Raw genomic sequence first — 17,861 nt, forward strand, 5'->3', positions numbered from 1 at the left:
AATAACGTTAATAAAAGTATAAGCTCATTGGTTAAAAACGCTATTGTAATAAAAAATCAGGCATATATGAAGTAATTAAAAATTTAACTATTTAAAAAAAATACTGTAACATTATACATATTTATAGTTTTCAGTGAAAATCTGTTCTTAAGTAGTTTTAAGGAAAGTTTGAGATTGCGGGCGTAGTGGCAAGCAAAAGCTAGTGAAGATAATTGTTGGTATGATTTTTATCATCTACCCAATATTAAAAATAATATTTTATTTTAAGAGTACTAAATCATCATATCACGTCTTAAGGCTATCACGCTTAGGCTGGAATAAACTTTAAAGACATAAAAAAATCCAAAGAAAAATGTTTATTTAACAAAAAAACTGGAGATGCCGGGGATCGAACCCGGGGCCTTTCACATGCAAAGCGAACGCTCTACCACTGAGCTACATCCCCTGTTACATTCCCATGTGTAAATCGATACCTTAAAATACCGACTTACCTACTTAAAAGTGAAAGCCTTCAATTTGATTATTGCGACAACGTATGCGCAGCATATATAATCAGCGTCACAAGAAGGCATTCGGTATAATTTATAATAATAAGTTTACAGTATTTTTATAAAATGGGTAAATAATTTAACTTTGGATAGATACATTTTGATTTATGATACAAATTTTGTAAAACTTATTAACATTTTAACAAATGTGCAGATAATTCTTATTTAATAATTAAACGTCACAAGAATGCATTAGGCATAATTTATAATAATAAGGTAGAAGAAATAGAAGAAGAAGAAATACTTTATTGTACACAAACATCGAAATATACATAAAATATAGAATAAGAAACAGAACAAGAATTGTAGGCATGCAAAGGCGGCCTTATTGCATATATATATATATATATATAAGTTATGTATTGTTACAGTATTTTTATAAAATGGGTAAATAATTTAACTTTGGATAGATAAATTTTCATTTATGATACATATTTCATAAAACAAATGTGCTGATAATTCTTAAATAGTTTCTGAGAATTAGTTAAAATTTAATTTGATTCATAGCCAATGTTAATGACATCCCTGTCTATATTTTATTTGTTTTTATATGTAATATATTTATATATATATATAATAGTTATATTTATATATATATATATATTTTATTTATATATTAGTATAATTTTAAATCTTATTTATTGCACCACCTACCTCATTTCTATTTTTTTTTCCGTTAACGCCATTGGTTGCCTGGAAGAAATCGCTATGTAGCAATAAGGCCACCAAATTGTACTCTCTTGATAAGTATTTATATCTCTGTAACTATTTTTTTTCTTTGGTGTACAATAAAAGTGTATTCATTCATTCATTCATTCATTCATTCATTGTGCCAGTGGGTATTTTATAAATACGGGTGCATTTTCGATAAACTTCTGTCTGTATGGACTCGAACGATGCAAAGACACCAGGGTCTTAGTCGTTATTCATATAGTATCTAACTGCCTCAGTGCTCACGTACTTAGTAACTTCGATTCTTCTTTGAGTCCTTTTACACCTGGTTGTGCTTAGGACCGAAAATACTTTTTCCCACCCAGATCTTTTTAAATTGGAATTTATTTCCGCTTCCAGATACCGCTTCCATATTGCCTTTGGCCACGCTTTGTTTGCCCCCCCGGCGGCCATTTAAATGCTTCTTGTTGGGCACCGGATATTAGTCGTAAAGCTAGTAAGTTCGATAACGCACCACAAAGTCCTGGATTCGAATAAACTAATTGTTTTAACTAGGGTCGATTCTGGATTGAATTCCAGTAATTGCTCTAACTCGGTTGCTCTTGGCATAGTTTTTAGTGACAATATGAGATTTATATATAATATGACATATAACAATCTTTTAAGGTCGACTCATAAGCGAACGTGGTCGCGAACGACCGCTAGTAATTAATAAAAAAGTAATTCTATTACAACTCTGTGGCATGACGGCGTCCGAGAGCGTTATGCCACAAAAATGTTTATATTTTCTAGTAGGTATAGCCTTAATTGGCAACGCGGCCTGACTGGGAACAGAATGAGTAGTGAATTTGACAAGGAGAGATTGCACAAGAAATAATTTTGTAAATGTATCAAGACGATGAATAATCTTGCGAGTAAGGTTAACATTATTTTATATTTAAATGGAAAATAATTTGTCGTAAACGAACATTCGAATTGCAGTAAAATCGTAATTAAAAGTGAGCGCACAAATTTTTCTCAATTTCTCCGCGATCCAATAAAGAAATGCAAATGAGGTGCTACCAAGAATTATTGCACCACGCTTTAGGGATGTTCTTATGGCAGAATATCGATAAAAATATCGGGAAATGTTTTCGTTCTTAGAATGAATCGCCTGCCTGCCCGCCTGTCCACCCGCTTGATTACTCGCCGGTCTACCCGCGTGCCTGCCCGCCTGTCTACCCGCCTGTCTGCACGCCTGTCTGCCCGCCTAAATAAGAAACCAATCAACTTGATTTTTGGCGTGGAGTTAGATGAGAGGTTTTTCATTTGAGATACCTACACATATGAACTTGCTCTTGATAGATAGGTACTTATCTTTATTATTTTCGATCTAAATATCTAAAGCTAGACATATAAGTTTTTGATTTATGAGAAATACAACAGTGGCAGAATAGTGAAGCGTAGCTTTTGATGCGTACATAAAAATTACACGATAGTGAGATGATGGCGATAACCACATTCGTAAAGAGCTACGAGGGTTCCAAACGCGTCCTGGTCTAAGAAGAAGCCCAAGGTGGTTTTTTTTTTGTTATCACCATCTCACAATGTCATTTAAAATTATTAGAAGAGCAACCTGGTTAGAGCAATAATTCACACCCAAGCTTTTTAATCGATTACGTAGTCCTTTATACTATAATAAGACTTTTCTATAAGCTTACGTTTAATACAAACTTTGAACTTTTTAAGAGACGTCTCCAAGATGTGAATTGGTAGTTTATTGTAGAATTGGATGCAATTAATATAAACGATAAATGGAAACCTTAAATATTTATTATAATATAGTGTAATGCTATTCATCACAAACATTGTATCGGTGTGCAGAATTTAATTTAAATTCGCTCAGTCGTTCCGTCATTAAGTCACAAACATGTTTTTTTTTAAGTTTCGTTTACCCGTGGCGACGAAACTGCCGCCACTGACTACTTTCAAAAGGCAAGAACTTATGGATTGTTAAAGCGTCAAACAGAGTGGGCGAAAGGAAATCGGCATAGTGTACAGGTCCGCGAACTTTAGTTAGTAGAAAAACCAATAGTAGGCGTTAACAACCAGCATCGGTTATGATTTCCTAGTGTAAAAAGTACCTAACTTAAGCCACTAGCTAGCCAATTTATCCGTATTTAAAAAATATCGATAATACCAAGTAACTACATCACTTCTACCTAGCGCCCCTGTGGATTGTAAAAAAGTTTTTATTGCTAATTCCCACGTCACAGGACACAGCGTGTTCCGTCGGCCATTTCGCTGACTCGCGATTGTCTCCTGTAAATGAACTTCAGATGAGTTCGACAACACTTTTACTGTCTATTGCTCGTTTCGCTTTTATACATTGTGGTTAGATACAAGTACCTACCTTAGTTTTATGAGCACCTAGTACCTACCCACGATTTATGATTGTTGTTTGTTTGTTTAATTTTAAACCGCTTTACTTATTTATTTAAGTTTATTTGTAGATGGCATAATCATTGGTTCAGTGGTGAGCATGGTTGACTAAAGTTCACGAGCTCCTGGGTTCTATTAAATTCAGGGCAAAAATTATCAATTACAGTCCGGAGTTGAGAAATTTGCAAAGCACGATCACCGCGCCAGTCCCTGTTACGAACATTAATATTGTCCAAAGCCCGCCAACATAAATTTAAGTAGCTTGGAGGGTCTGCACTCTAAATTCTAAATAAACTGATAATCTTAAGTAAATTACTTATATGTTATTTGATAAGAATACTTTTAGGTACATTTTTCTTGAAATACATTTCCAGATCCTAGAACTATTTAACATTTCGAATCGAATGTATTGTAACAAATAAAATAAATTGCCTAATGCAAAACCCCAAAAAAAAAAGGTAAAATGCACTATTTTTCAGAGCAACAAAATTTATGGCGGCTCAATTGAATTTCACAGTTGATTTGCGGGGATGCTTGAAAAATCCTTCCGGTCGCCACATTCCCAACGCATCTGTCAAATAGAGGCGGGAAAACCGCTAATGTAAGAAACCAAAGACACTCAGTTCTTACTCAATAACAGGATACCCAATAAATAAAAAGAGATTTTTTTTTACCTAAGTGTGCTTTTATTAATGTCTTAATCATTTTAAAATAAACTTTACACTCAAAAAGACCGAAAAGATTGTTTAAGAAAGGTAAAAAAAATTCTTTACTCTAAGGTATCTAATATGATATTCGAGCTACAGTGTGAAAAAAGTACCAAATTATTTGAATTTTTAAACAAAGAAATTAGGTACATGTTATTGTACCTACTTACTCTCGCGTTACATACGAAGCGCTATATATCCTATATTTGTCTCTTAGGGGCATTTAGACTATAACTTTTTGGACCTAGACGCTGCCGCTACGTGTAGATGGTTAATTATATAGGTCTTACCAGTTTTTGCTATGAAATTTCCTTAGGTCCGACATTCAAGGTAACCTAATAGAACTATTTCCTATTGATCCGAAGCGTTTTGTAAATAGGTGTGTATACCTACATACATAACTGCAGATTTTTTCAGTAAGTAGATATTGTTGCCAATACTTTTGTACACAAATCTTAGAATACAACACCCCTACTTTTGACAGGTCTACCTTAATGTAGGGCTATTCACAATAACTCCTTAAGAAAAAGATAGTCCTACTTTGTGTTATTTTTTCAGATTTATATACAACAGAATCGGTACCATTACATTGTAAGGTCCTTTGTAATTTTTACTTTCAACGCATAACTGAGTATCTAGATTTCAGTACATCAACGTAGATAACATAGTGTTGCCCGCTTAACCGGAGGGTCGCCATGCGTCAAACGGGAAATAGTTATTTATGGGGCCCATTCACAAATTGCATTCGTGGCCGAATTGATATATCGCTATGTTTTATATGTTAATGTGATCTTAGATGAATGCCTTGCCCCAGAAACGGATACCGAATGATTTATGCGCTGGTAATATGATTTCGTATCTCATGACAATATTTTGTATGTGGCTGTGATGAATTGGGTAAAATATCGAGCTCTTGAATGAAGCGATTACTATTTGTTGCCCACGACATCTTCAGCGTTCATTTTTTAAATTTCATAATCCCTCAGGAATCCTTTATTTTCACGGTATTCAATGTATCCTATGACCCCAGAATGCAAAGTGCGAATTATATAACTATTTTTATATTACCTATCTAATTATAATACCTAATGAAACAACGGAAAATAAAAATAAGTAGGTTCTATTTATTACTCCATTTCTCTCTAGTATATAAATTCATTTAAATTAATCTGAGCAAGTATAGTTATAAAGTTCAATATAGTTAGGTATTAAAATACTATACTAAAACCAACTACTTAATCATGCTATGAATTGCAATCCATAGCCAATAGACCCTATATTTTAAAATTGATTTGTTCAGTTTTTTCTCTGAAGCAAGTAACATCAAACATGTAATATAACCTTCTTACAGTGTTCGTTTTTCATAAAAATATAGTAAAACAATTTCACCGGAATTCGGCAGTCCGACAGACAGAAATGGTCACGTAATTAAACTTCTTAAAAACCTACTTGTACGTTTGCGTATTCACGTCACCAAGCAAAGTATAGCTACCTTTCAGGCTTTGTATTTTTTCATTTATCATCCTATTAATAGTCTCCACATACAAATCATAAGTATGATAATAATAGCTGATATTAAAAATTCGCGCCAAATTTGCTTATCACGTGCAGTTGACGTCATATGTGACGTAGTGACAATAATGTTGCCCAACTATCACGAAATCTCCTATAATGGTACTAAATAACATGAAAATGGTACTTAGTTCAATAAAAGAATTTTAAAATTGGGAGTTTATAGATGTACTATAATCAGTGAAATTTATAATAAGGTAGGTACCTTCCTATTGTTTTTATTTAGAACTCAATCGAAGTATGTAGCTACGCAAAATAATCCTAAGAATTAGGGTAAGTAGGATTTAGTAAATAATCTTAAATAAATTTACCCTATTACACCGTGGTTGCTATTCGTATAATTCAAATCCAAAATTTTCTTTAATCTTATAAACCTAGTTACTCGTTCTTATAACTCTACTTACCTAAATTTCCTACCAAATCATTTGGTAGGAAATTTATTCTTGATTCGGGTACCACTTATCACCAGTGCGTAATACTTAATTTGCCATTTGGTGTTGTGTTTTGCTTTAGTCTGAAGTGCATAGTTCGTCTGTGCGTTTGTGTTAAGTTAGCACACAGCTAACACTAAATAACATATACACCTGTTGTATTACAAGGTGATACTGATACAGTTGAAAATGGATTTCAACGACAAAGTTGTTCTTATCACCGGCGCCAGTTCTGGAATCGGCGCAGCGACAGCGATACACTTCTCAAAACTGTCTGCGAGTTTAGCACTCGTCGGCCGCAAAGAGAACAACCTGAAAAGAATTGCTCTGTACTGCGAAAAGGCTAAAGCTATAAAACCTCTGACTATAGTGGCTGATGTTACAGATGATTCGGCTTTAGAGCGGATTGTAACAGAAACTATTGATAACTTCGGTAAGATAGACGTTTTGATCAATAACGCTGGAGTTATTGCCATGGGAGGACTAAAGACGTCTGATGTTGATACTTACGACAAGGTTATGGCCGTAAATATGAGAGCAGTATTCCAATTGACAAAACTCTTCACACAGCACCTTGTGGAAAGCAAAGGTTGTATTGTCAACGTATCCAGTATTCTCAGTACTAAAGTTACTACACAGTCGTTAGCCTACAGCTTGTCGAAGGCTGCTTTGGATCAGTTCACAAAATGCGTCGCTTTAGAATTGGCGCCAGATGGTGTAAGAGTCAACTCAGTGAACCCGAGTTACGTGAAAACTAATTTGTTGAAAGACATCGGTTTAACAGACGATCAATTGGATTTGTACACGCAGAATTTTGTTAGTAAGACGCCCCTTAAGAAGTTGGTGGAAGGTGATGAGGTTGCGAGCCTCATTGCGTTTTTGGCGAGTGATAAAGCCAAGAGCATCACTGGAACCTGTGCTGCAATAGATGCTGGGAAATCGTTAAGCTAATAATTTTATTACATGCGTCGTTTCAACCGTTTTTGTCATACCTATGTGGCTTTTTGGGATATCCACTCTTCGGTCTTTAGCCTATTTCCATTGATCTTGATAACCTGTTCTTAAGATGGATTGATGGCGGTTTATTAATATGAGACACAAGACAGAACCGTACTACAGCAGAATTAAGAGACACGGTTGTTCCCTTACAGCTTATGGGATTTAATTTATAGAATACCAAAGGAGTCGCAGTATCGCGTAGTTCCGCTGCTTAATTAATGCATTTGGCATTGAACGCGGAAAAATCTAACAATATGGATGCTACTCTAGCGTAGCATCAGCATGCCCAGCTTCTGGGAGTAGCAAGTGAGATTTTTTAAGGTCAGATCATCCGCGGCTGTTTTGTGATTTTTTTCAGAGGGCCCTCTATAATCGATTCTGAAGCCAGACTGTTTCAATTGTTCATTTTTACTGTCTGTCTGTAGCTTGGGCATCATACATTTTTCAAGAGTTTATTTATTACTTTCTAGTCTTGCGGGTTACCGGCACAACCCAGCTTTTTTTCTTCGATAGTGACTTGTTTTGTTCCTAAAAAGTTGGCGAAAATTATCTGCCAGTTTATTTTGATTATAATCGAAGAAATGTTTACTATACTAATCACAACTAGGTAATAACATATTCTATTAATTCGTCTTTAATTAAATAATTTATTGTTAATGTAATTAATAGCTACAGGAAAATCGCATTCTCCGTAGAACTACTTCTACTTCAAAGAGGTACATAGTGTAAATATATAAAGTATACCTTCAGTATTTTATTAAGTGGGTATGTAGGTACTATACAAATTAACAAGTAAAACAAATAAGCGTAGGTAATTCCTGAAGTAGTTGCGATTTTTGTGACAGAGCTCGTCCGGGGAAATACTGTCGCCATGCCGTTAAGCAGCATTGTTGCAATCTGTGTGCCGGTCTGAAGTGCGTGATTGCCGGTGTATCTACAGGCTCATGAAGTTTAACCTGCTCACGTTGATGGACACAGAGTGGCATGTTGCAGGACCTGCCCCTTGGGCGATGGTTTTATAGGCGATGGTTTCCGCTTACCAAAAGCAAGGCTAGCACGGGCGGGAGATAAAAATTATATCCCCCGATCATATCCCCTCACAAGGGATATAATTAGCGTACCTATCTGCTAAATCACTGGAACATGGAATAGAAGTTCACCCCCGTTTATTAATACACATATATTATTTGGATATTATCTCCACTTGAACGCCAGTGCTCTGAGAGTTGATAAAGCTGTGGGAGAAGATAAATTTATAACCTTACCTCGGGGATATAATTGTCTCCTGCCCATGTTAGCAGTGCAGCTGGGCCATTTGTTTGGTCTGTCAATTATTACAATAAGAAAATGCTTTATAATACGTGTTAATGCAAATAAAATCTGAAGCACACTCAAATAGCCCTGGAAATACTAAATTGGTGACAATACACGTTGCGTGCACGGAATTAAGAACGTACAGAAACCGTGTACACGACTAATATTGAAGCATCATAAACCACTCCACTTTTAGTTCCTCGAACAGGCGGCTAGTCACTTAATATATTGAGCAGTTGAAAGTAATTATCTTACCTCTAAAGTTCAAACGTTAACCATAAAATGGGGTAAATGGGAAACGTTTGTGAGCTAGCAACATTCCACGGGTGTGAAGTGAATTCTGTGGTTGCGTGGCGCAGTTTCTATTAGTGCAATGTTAAAATAATGACGTACATTTTCTTTACATCGCATTTCACACGACTTTACTTATTTTGTCACAGCTATACTTTTTAACATTTTTGTGTTAACGTGTTTATAAATTGAATATATGAAATAAAGTTGTTGAAATTATTTCATTGTTGTTTCTATAAGGCTCCTATGACCCCCTTAAACACAAGTTAACAGTATATCACAATATTTACCTTCCCTCTGTAAACCCAGTTTGTATAAATTTGATACATCTGTATCCGTAGAAAACCGAATAAAGCGGGTTAACATGCCGCCATGCGCGCCAAGAGATAATTATGTCTACCATTTTTTCGACCTATTTCTAGGAGATATAACGAAAAAAAGGTTAAACCTAATTTTCTCGTGGCACGCATCCTAAGTTACTGTTTCATCTTACAGGAAAGATTTAAATGTAAGTAGCACTCACAATGACATGGTTACCTTAATCAATTTAATATAGATAAAATTTGTTTTGTTAGATCTTATATAGATAAAAGTTACTAAAGGTAGTAAAATAATGATTTAAAAATAATTTATCTTTCTAGAATCACATTTGAAAATTCATCATGGCAATCATCGGGGATGTAGCTCAGTGGTAGAGCGTTCGCTTTGCATGTGAAAGGCCCCGGGTTCGATCCCCGGCATCTCCAATTTTTGTTTTTATTCAAAGTTATCAATACCTACTTTTCCTTTTAAATTTACATTAAATTATTTTTAACGATATTGTGCAGTAATTAAATTAAAATATCCTAGTCATAGTTTGCTTTACTGTTTGTAATAAAATTTGAAAAGCACTTCGCCAAAGTCATTTATTTATGTTTTTTAATAGATTTTTTACTCACTTTACTCACTTCGAGCATTCATTTTGCAAACTTTCGTGCTCGAATACGTGCGTGTTTTTCGTATTTTGGCGAGTACATAAGAAAGGCTGTCCGGAACATTACATTTCGAATCGCCTACTCCGATATAAATAAATTACACAAAAATAGTAAGATTTTTTGCAAGATTTTAATACAGATTTTGAATTACCGCATATAAGACGCCATCTAGGTGGAGAACAGCTGAAACCAATATTTAATCTAAGCGAAATACAAACACAGTATTCAAATGCATACATTTAATATAATTGTTCAGATTGGATAAAGGCGATATCGTTGAGGAATAGTTGTCAAGTTTGATAGCCTGGTACATTCTCTTTGGTTGATACATTTTTTTAAACTATAACATATAATGCAAAAAAAAAAACAGGTATAAAAATTGTCGTGATTTAATGGTACAAGCTAAAAATTTTTAAAGGACCACTCAGACGGGAGTTTTGCCATTTTCGCTTACGTTTATTTTCTGCGTTCTGTTCGTAGATATACGATCTCGATCACAGAATTTAAACGTGGAACGCGAGACCAGTTCCTGTCTGCGAAGTGCGTAGAGTTTCAAACTATGGAATATTGCAAATCAGTCGATGTATAAAAAAAAATACATTTCCATCATCGTTCGTTCCTTACTGATAAAAAAAAAATTAAACTATCTTTATTTAAAAGCACACCAATACAATTATATAATAACAACGAAATTAAGTTTCGTAAAAAAAACTAAGTTTCAATATTCCTATGCGACAAATGTAGAGTATGTTTTGTTGTGTTGTGTGTAAGGATATAGTCTTGTTTTACAATCTTACATTCGTTTTTAAGTTTTCGATAAACTGTTTTTTTTTTAGAGTTTGAGCTCTAGACCGATACAAGGAAATAATATTTAGAAATAATATTAAGTTCATTAAAAATAGCTAAATTATTTAGATTTCATTCGTCGATACCATATGATAAATTTCATTTTTTTTTAGCAAAGCATATTAGTTCGGCAGTTTAAATTCATACCGTGCTGTTACAAGGATATTGTTTACAGTGGCTTAAGTAATACAAATAACACACGGTAGCTGCGTCGCCAGTATATTCTTGGCTGGAATTTGGCTTGACACACTGTGTGTCTTGATTTTGGCAAGAATTCGACGCACAACTATGGCACATATATAGAGAAAAGCAAATGTTTAGATATACAAACAGGACTATATCTATAGCTATATTAATAAAACATTTATCATATTGCTCGATAATACCGTAATTGTATTGGCAAATTAAAGGAAAAAAAACAATACTAATTCTATAAAAGCATTAGAAATAAATATTCAAAATGTATTCAAATGCACGAGAAATTATATTAAGCATATTCATGAGACATGCATGCATTTTTTGTTCTCACAAAGGAATGAACACTGTTGACATAAAATTCAAATCGTTTTTTTTTTCGTTTTCAAGATATATACAAATACAATTTAAATCGATTCCGATCTATCATCTTTTCTGAACACGATTCGATGACATCATTAACTTACGCGAACCACTAATCTAGCAACACTAGAGAATACAGTGAACACATTGCATTTTAGATATTCATATCTAACTACAGCTGACATTATTTCAATGTTGCCAAATGAAAAAAAAATTAAAATTTAACGCTGTCAATTTCAGAATATCAAGGCAACACACTTAATTTTATTAAACATCATAAGATTTTGTCTTTTCCGTTCATAGCAACCTTCCAACCCGCTTTAAACCTTGGTTAAGGTTGGAAAGCTACCTTTCCATTAAAGATGCAGCAAGATGCCCTTTATTTTTAACAGGCTTTTATTAGCTTCACCTGTATGTATGTTTGTATGTAACCGACCCCTTTGAGCTCGATTTTTTTATTGCTTTTCTCTGTTGGAGGATCTACCCTACGAACCTTGGGATCGAGAGCGGGATTCAGGAGACTTAATATCAGTAACAATAGGTCCATTTTGATTTAACGTTACAGTGCTCTTAGATAATCGAAAGTGTATCTAAGTTTGCAAGCTTACTGATCCCATGCTGGTAATTTGTAAACATCAACGTGTCAATGAAAGTAATGTTCATGAGGGAGCAGTGGCGTGCATAAAGTGTATGCACAGGGTATGCAGGTGATATAAAATGAAGAAAATCCTCAGAGTATGAGTTAAAAATACTAATTGCGATAATAAAAAGCCTACTCTTAGTAGGCTTTTTAAAACTAGTACTGGAGATTTTCTTTATTTTATACCATGTTTATACCCTGTACATACCCCTTATGCACGCCACTGTGAGGTAGTATAAAACGCATAACCGAATTAATATACTGTTGAAGGTGCATAAGTATGTTTCATAAGGATTCACCCTGCAAAATATTGAATCGAAAGAAGCATATTTATTTTTCCATACAAACTAATTCAATACATACTGAGTGTTTACTTATTACAAGTCTATTGAAGATAAAAGACCGACACGCGCATAGTACCTACGCTACGCGACGCGTACCTAATAAAGTGACAGTATTTTGCATGTGATCTCATGATTTTTATTTTGTATGTGATTTTACAGCTCTTTAACGGATTTTTTCAGTTAGAGCTATGGCAGCGGTTTACTCAAAAACTATTAGGGTATAGATACACAGATAAGTCTCTTGCACAATAAATTATGTACTTGTAAAGCCTCCTAGGTTTTCATTTACACGTTGTATATTTCCCTTTTATTATTAAGGTAATATAGTTTCACTGATAAATTACCTAGCGCATCCTTAATGGAAAAGTACAGCATTTGAAGCTTTAGGAATGTCAAAAGATTCAAAACGCAGTGGAGAAGAAAGAACTGAGTGGTTCAAATACAATCTATATTAAATTTTAATTTACCACAGAGTATATACTAATAAACTATTTTAATACACTAATATGTAAGCTCCTGACTTATCTTAGCGACTGGAGCACACAAAGCGAGTCGCGCGTATTGCTTGCATGACATCGGCGAGTCGCGTCGTGTGGTCTAGTCAAGGAATACCATACAATTTGTATGTTTTAGTCACTTCTAGAATTATTATTTCTTAAAATTTAAAAACAATTTCACTCAACGCCACAGACACAAAGATTTTGAATGGCAGTTGCACATTTCCGCAAATCTTATACAACCTAGGGTGTAACATAACAGTTCATCTCATAGTAAACGGGGGCGTTCATTTATTACTTGAGGCTTTTAGGAGCCGAACCTCACATGTAACGTGTGGGAAAGGTCTTAGCAGATATCATGTATTTTTTTTTCTATAAACTGCTTAATTTTTAGAAAACTGGGTTATATTTTAGTAAAAGTTTCTCTGCTGAAGATTAGGGAATGTGGGGTCCTGCAAAATCTCAGCAGGAGATAAATCGAAAAATTGCAATAACCTCATGTTATTATTAATGGATATCCCCCATTTTGAATAAGATCCGATTAGCCTGTAGTAAATAAATGCTCCAATATTTTAAATGCGTGGCGTGGGTGCGTCATCTTAGAATAAGTGGACTGATGATAGGTACTTGCAATTCAAACTAATTTTAAAAGGCCCCTTTCGTCGAGAATCAACTCCCTTGCATACATTTACGATGAGTTCAGATCTGTTTTGATCGAAGTGAAAGAAATTTGCTATCAGCGCTGGGAACTGATACTGCCCTCTTGGCACTCCACCATAATTGAGCACTGATAAAAATTTACAACTTTTAATATGCTTTACAATTTATCTAACAAGGATTATGCGTTTCTAATGTTAAAAAAATTAAAGAATTTAAATTACATAGTTGTATAATTTTTTTTTTTTAATTTTGACTCAAAAAATTTACAGTTAAAAAAATCTGAGCACATATTCGTAATTTAGAAGATTTCTAAAAACAAAAAAAAGGAAATGTCAATATTCTTTATGTTTTGTTAATAAGCTAGCAAAGTATGAACCCATTTTTTTTTACTTATCTTATTATGAAAACGATCTTTTAATAAGTTTTTATTGTTTGTTTCATCTTGAAAATTAAATAAAATTTAAAGCAGATGTTCTTTACGAAAGTATGTTTCTATTCATCATTATCAGTTACTGGTCTATCACAGGATACGGGTTTACAATCAGGATGAGACTGAAACGATTATAACTCCAAAATGTTTAAGGATCAAAACCATGGATCGAAATCGATACTGTAAGGGTAGCCGAAAACTTACCTTCTAGGCTATACCGGTTTCAGGTTACTTAATAAAAAGTACCGAAGAGCACTATAAGCCGTCAGACACGGTTGTTATCACTGACGTGTGTTATAGCAATCGTTCAAGCCCTCCAACTCGCAACGGACCAGTGTGGTGGGTTCAGAGCTCTAACCCTCCTTCCAATGAGAAAGTAGATGGGACATTAATAGGCTTAGGTTGGAACAAAAAAGTAATGAAAAAGATTGTTTAAATAATAAGATGCCTGAGAAACAAAATGGACTATATACTTCACATCAATGACATAAAATTCGTAAATCACACTGGTGTAAAAGTAATTAAAAAGATTGTTTAAATAACAAAATGAGTAAGAAACAAATGGAGTGTACTTTACATAGATGAAATGATAGTTGTAGGTCACACTGGTGCGATGTACATTGGTGTCATCTGCACTGTAGCGGCGTCAACACGGTACCGGTTTGTCGCACTCGTTCATGTTGACGTCTGTGGCGGCGCTAGGCTCGTGGCTGCAGCGTTGGGGCGGCGATGACGGTCGCTCGGGGGACGGCGTCCGCGCATCCTCGGGCGGGGGGCCCGTGGGAGGCCGGGGCGGGGTGTCCGTGGGAGGCCGGCGCGGGGGGTCCGTGGGTGGCCGGCGCGGGGGGCACGGGGCACGCGAGCGAGAAGGCGGAGGCCCGCTCCGACGCAAGCGAGGGCACGGAAGGCTTCTCCGAGGCGGGCGGCGACGGCGCGTCCACGTCATTCTGCAACGATCCAACTGCTGAGCCGCCGCCCGCTACAACACCGGGGGAGCGGGGGGAGAAACGGGGCGGGACAGGGGAGGGGGAGGGGGGAGGCACCGTTACTCACTCGCTAGTATACCGCCTCACCACCGTCTGTCTTTCCAACGCGAAAACACACAAACTATATTCAAATACAAAACTATGTGAATCTACGATGGAGATAGTTATAATTTGAATACCTAGCGTACGATATATTTAATAGACAGTTGACGGCGGGTAAAGCGGCATATCTTTCATATACTACATTGTGTGCTGAATTTATAAGTATTGTATGTGGAAAATAAAAAGTTCTGACTGTGGAATAAATATATTTCACATTTAAGGGGAAACATTAACTGGATTTAAGAATTACTTAAAAGGGTTTTTATACTAAAGCGAGTAGAATGATGATTAGCGAAAGCACGTTTCTTGTAAATAGAAAAAAAAAGATTTTAGTTACATTTAAATAATGATTAAAATCCCCTAAAAAATTTAATTATAAGATGAAAAGTTGATACATAATAAATATTCGTACCTATACTAGTACCCAAAATCCGAGATGAACGTCTAAGTAAAATAAACCTGATGATCTTAATTACATATTTCGTACAATAAATATTGTTGCTAACAGAGCCATGGTTGTCTATGTATAGACCAACTTGAGCCTTAATACAAGAGGCATTAGGTTCATAGTCTAGTAATTTAGGTGAAACACGAAGTCAATTTCGAGGTTTCAATATCTTACTTAAATAACCGCTGTTATAAATATGGCCACTAGATGGCGCTCTCTCGATTCCGTATAAACCGTAGCTAACTTTCACGCGATCGAATAAGACGTAGGTAAAAAATCTTACACTAGGCACCTTTGTCTTAAACATCGCATCGCAATATGAATGATGACTAATTTTAATAAGCTGCCGTATGTTTCGAAAGTATCCACTATATCCACAAAAAATATTAGATTTTTGCAGAAGGAATTGATAATCATATTTCAAAATTCAAAATTCAAAATTCAAAATTCATTTATTTCAAGTAGGCCTAATATAAGCACTTTTGAAACGTCAAGTATGCATGTTTGTGTGACTCTACCACCGGTTCGGAAAGCAGATTCTACCGAGAAGAGCCGGCAAGAAACTCAGTAGTTGCTCTTTCTTCTTATTTAAAATCATTATTTCGCGCGAAAACGCTTCCGGTTGCCATGGCCCTAATAGTGCCGTCATGCGACTAATTAAAACTTAATGATTTTGGTATTGATAACACAATACTGATTGTTTGAAATCGCAAAAAACATGTTATACGTCAAATAACAAGTACAGAGATTTTATAAGCGGTATAGTACTATGGTTATATAGACGTGACGTCATTCTGAATTTCAACTTACATGGTGGATCGTTCGTTTTGCATTTCACTTATTGAAAATAAATACCAATCTCACTTATAATATTAATAAAAAATATTTTAGCGATTATTAGTACTATCATCATGCTTATTGCCTTTGTTTCTCTTAAAATACTAGAGGAGAATGTACTGTAATGCCTCTAGTTTTAGCACTCAAGTTCGTTTACATAGACATACCTACAGTCTTTAGCTTTAGCTTTAAATTCTAGTAACTGACTGAATCGTGAAAAATGTACGAATTGCATTGATGAATCTTGTATAATGTGAGTGGATGAAACAGCACATTGCGCGAATTCACTGGTGCATGCAGTGTTTATAGGGCTAAATAAAAAAAAATAGAATGAACGCATGATATTATCAGAAGCTAGAACGAAAAATATCTAGAGAAAGCAGTTCTTATCATAATATAGAAATGAATAACTGTTGTCTGATGTATTAAAAACATTAACTACAGTAGTAAAACTGATAATACTGTCAATTATTAAACATCAAAAATATAGTTTAGATTGTTACTTCTGTTCACTAACGATAGTTAAAGTTCTTGTACAAATATATAATTGTAATTTAAAAATAAAATGAGTAGTTCCAAGAACTAGTAAATGCAAACTGTTGCCAGGAATTAATAAAGAGGGAGGAAAGCGGGTATGCGATAGCGTGAATTCGAAATTTATAACTACAAAAGAACAGGACAATAGCACCATATATTAAATAATAAATATTGATAAATATATACACAAATACACCGCATTATAAAATAAAAAATATATCTAAAACATCTAACAAAATTTCATTATAAAAATAACGATCAAAAAAATCACCTACAGTATAAAAATTCGTATAAAATCGCCTAAATCGCTCACTCACATCTAGAAAATAAAAAACATCTGAACATAATAATATCCAAGTACAAAAAAATTATACGGACCACAACACATTTTATTAGCGTTCAAACAGAAATTCGTGTTACCTGTTACAACGAAGATGTAGATAATAAAACTGTTAGGTCATATACATTTCCTAGCTCCCGATACGTAGCTGACTAAAAAAACAATACATTCAAAAAATTACATAATAACTACATACTCCAAAATACTCTCAAAATTTTAGCACTAACAATAATACCTTCCAAAAAGTAGTACTCTATGGCAACGTTACTCTATGGTTGAAAAGCGACAAATATGTTTTAAAAAATCTCTATGTTAACATTAGTCTATAGGTATATGAGTTTAAAAATTTACGTAACCAGTACATGTAAATTACTAAAATTATTAGGGCAATAAAATCTATTTCTGTTTTAACAGTACTTTCAACAAATATTGCAATATATAAATTACTTTTTACATTCTATGAAAAAATCTATTTAAAATGTAACTTCTATTTATATTATTTATAAAATACCTAATATTTGGAACACCTCTGTGATTTTGGGGTTCACACTTCAACCAATCATGCAATACTATTGAAAATGTTACTGGATTTTTTTTTAACGATTCAACAATATAGTGTATCAATTACATTGCAATTTACCCGAAACAAATTACGTAAAAACAATCGTAGTCTTGACGTACAATCTAGCGCTAAAACATTTGATTCA

At 34.5% G+C, this 17,861-nt stretch overlaps 2 protein-coding genes and 2 non-coding genes across 5 annotated transcripts in view; 2 read left to right on the forward strand and 2 right to left on the reverse strand.

Annotated features, from left to right (window-relative positions):
• Nucleotides 1-373: 373 nt before the first annotated feature.
• Nucleotides 374-445, reverse strand: Trnaa-ugc. The gene has a single exon. It is a non-coding gene; the product is annotated as a tRNA-Ala (tRNA).
• A 5,940-nt stretch (nucleotides 446-6,385) lies between these two features.
• LOC120633719 (uncharacterized oxidoreductase TM_0325-like) lies at nucleotides 6,386-8,430 on the forward strand. The gene has a single exon (XM_039904043.1). The coding sequence runs from the start codon at nucleotides 6,541-6,543 to the stop codon at nucleotides 7,300-7,302; it is 762 nt and encodes a 253-aa protein (XP_039759977.1). The 5' UTR covers nucleotides 6,386-6,540; the 3' UTR covers nucleotides 7,303-8,430.
• Nucleotides 8,431-9,629: 1,199 nt separating this feature from the next.
• Nucleotides 9,630-9,701, forward strand: Trnaa-ugc. Its single transcript has one exon. It is a non-coding gene; the product is annotated as a tRNA-Ala (tRNA).
• A 4,446-nt stretch (nucleotides 9,702-14,147) lies between these two features.
• LOC120633718 (tubulin polyglutamylase ttll-4-like) overlaps nucleotides 14,148-17,861 on the reverse strand; it is a 43,158-nt gene continuing 39,444 nt past the window's right edge. The window contains exon 15 of one of the 2 annotated variants that reach the window (XM_039904042.1): nucleotides 14,148-14,851. In XM_039904042.1, coding sequence (XP_039759976.1) covers nucleotides 14,603-14,851 — 249 coding nt within the window. In that variant the 3' untranslated portion in view covers nucleotides 14,148-14,602. Of the gene's footprint in view, nucleotides 14,884-17,861 lie in introns of both variants that reach the window. The other variant, XM_039904040.1, reaches the window with a different exon arrangement.

This window comes from Pararge aegeria, chromosome 22, assembly GCF_905163445.1.
Source record: "Pararge aegeria chromosome 22, ilParAegt1.1, whole genome shotgun sequence".
In the NCBI taxonomy this organism is placed as follows: Eukaryota; Metazoa; Arthropoda; class Insecta; order Lepidoptera; family Nymphalidae; genus Pararge; species Pararge aegeria.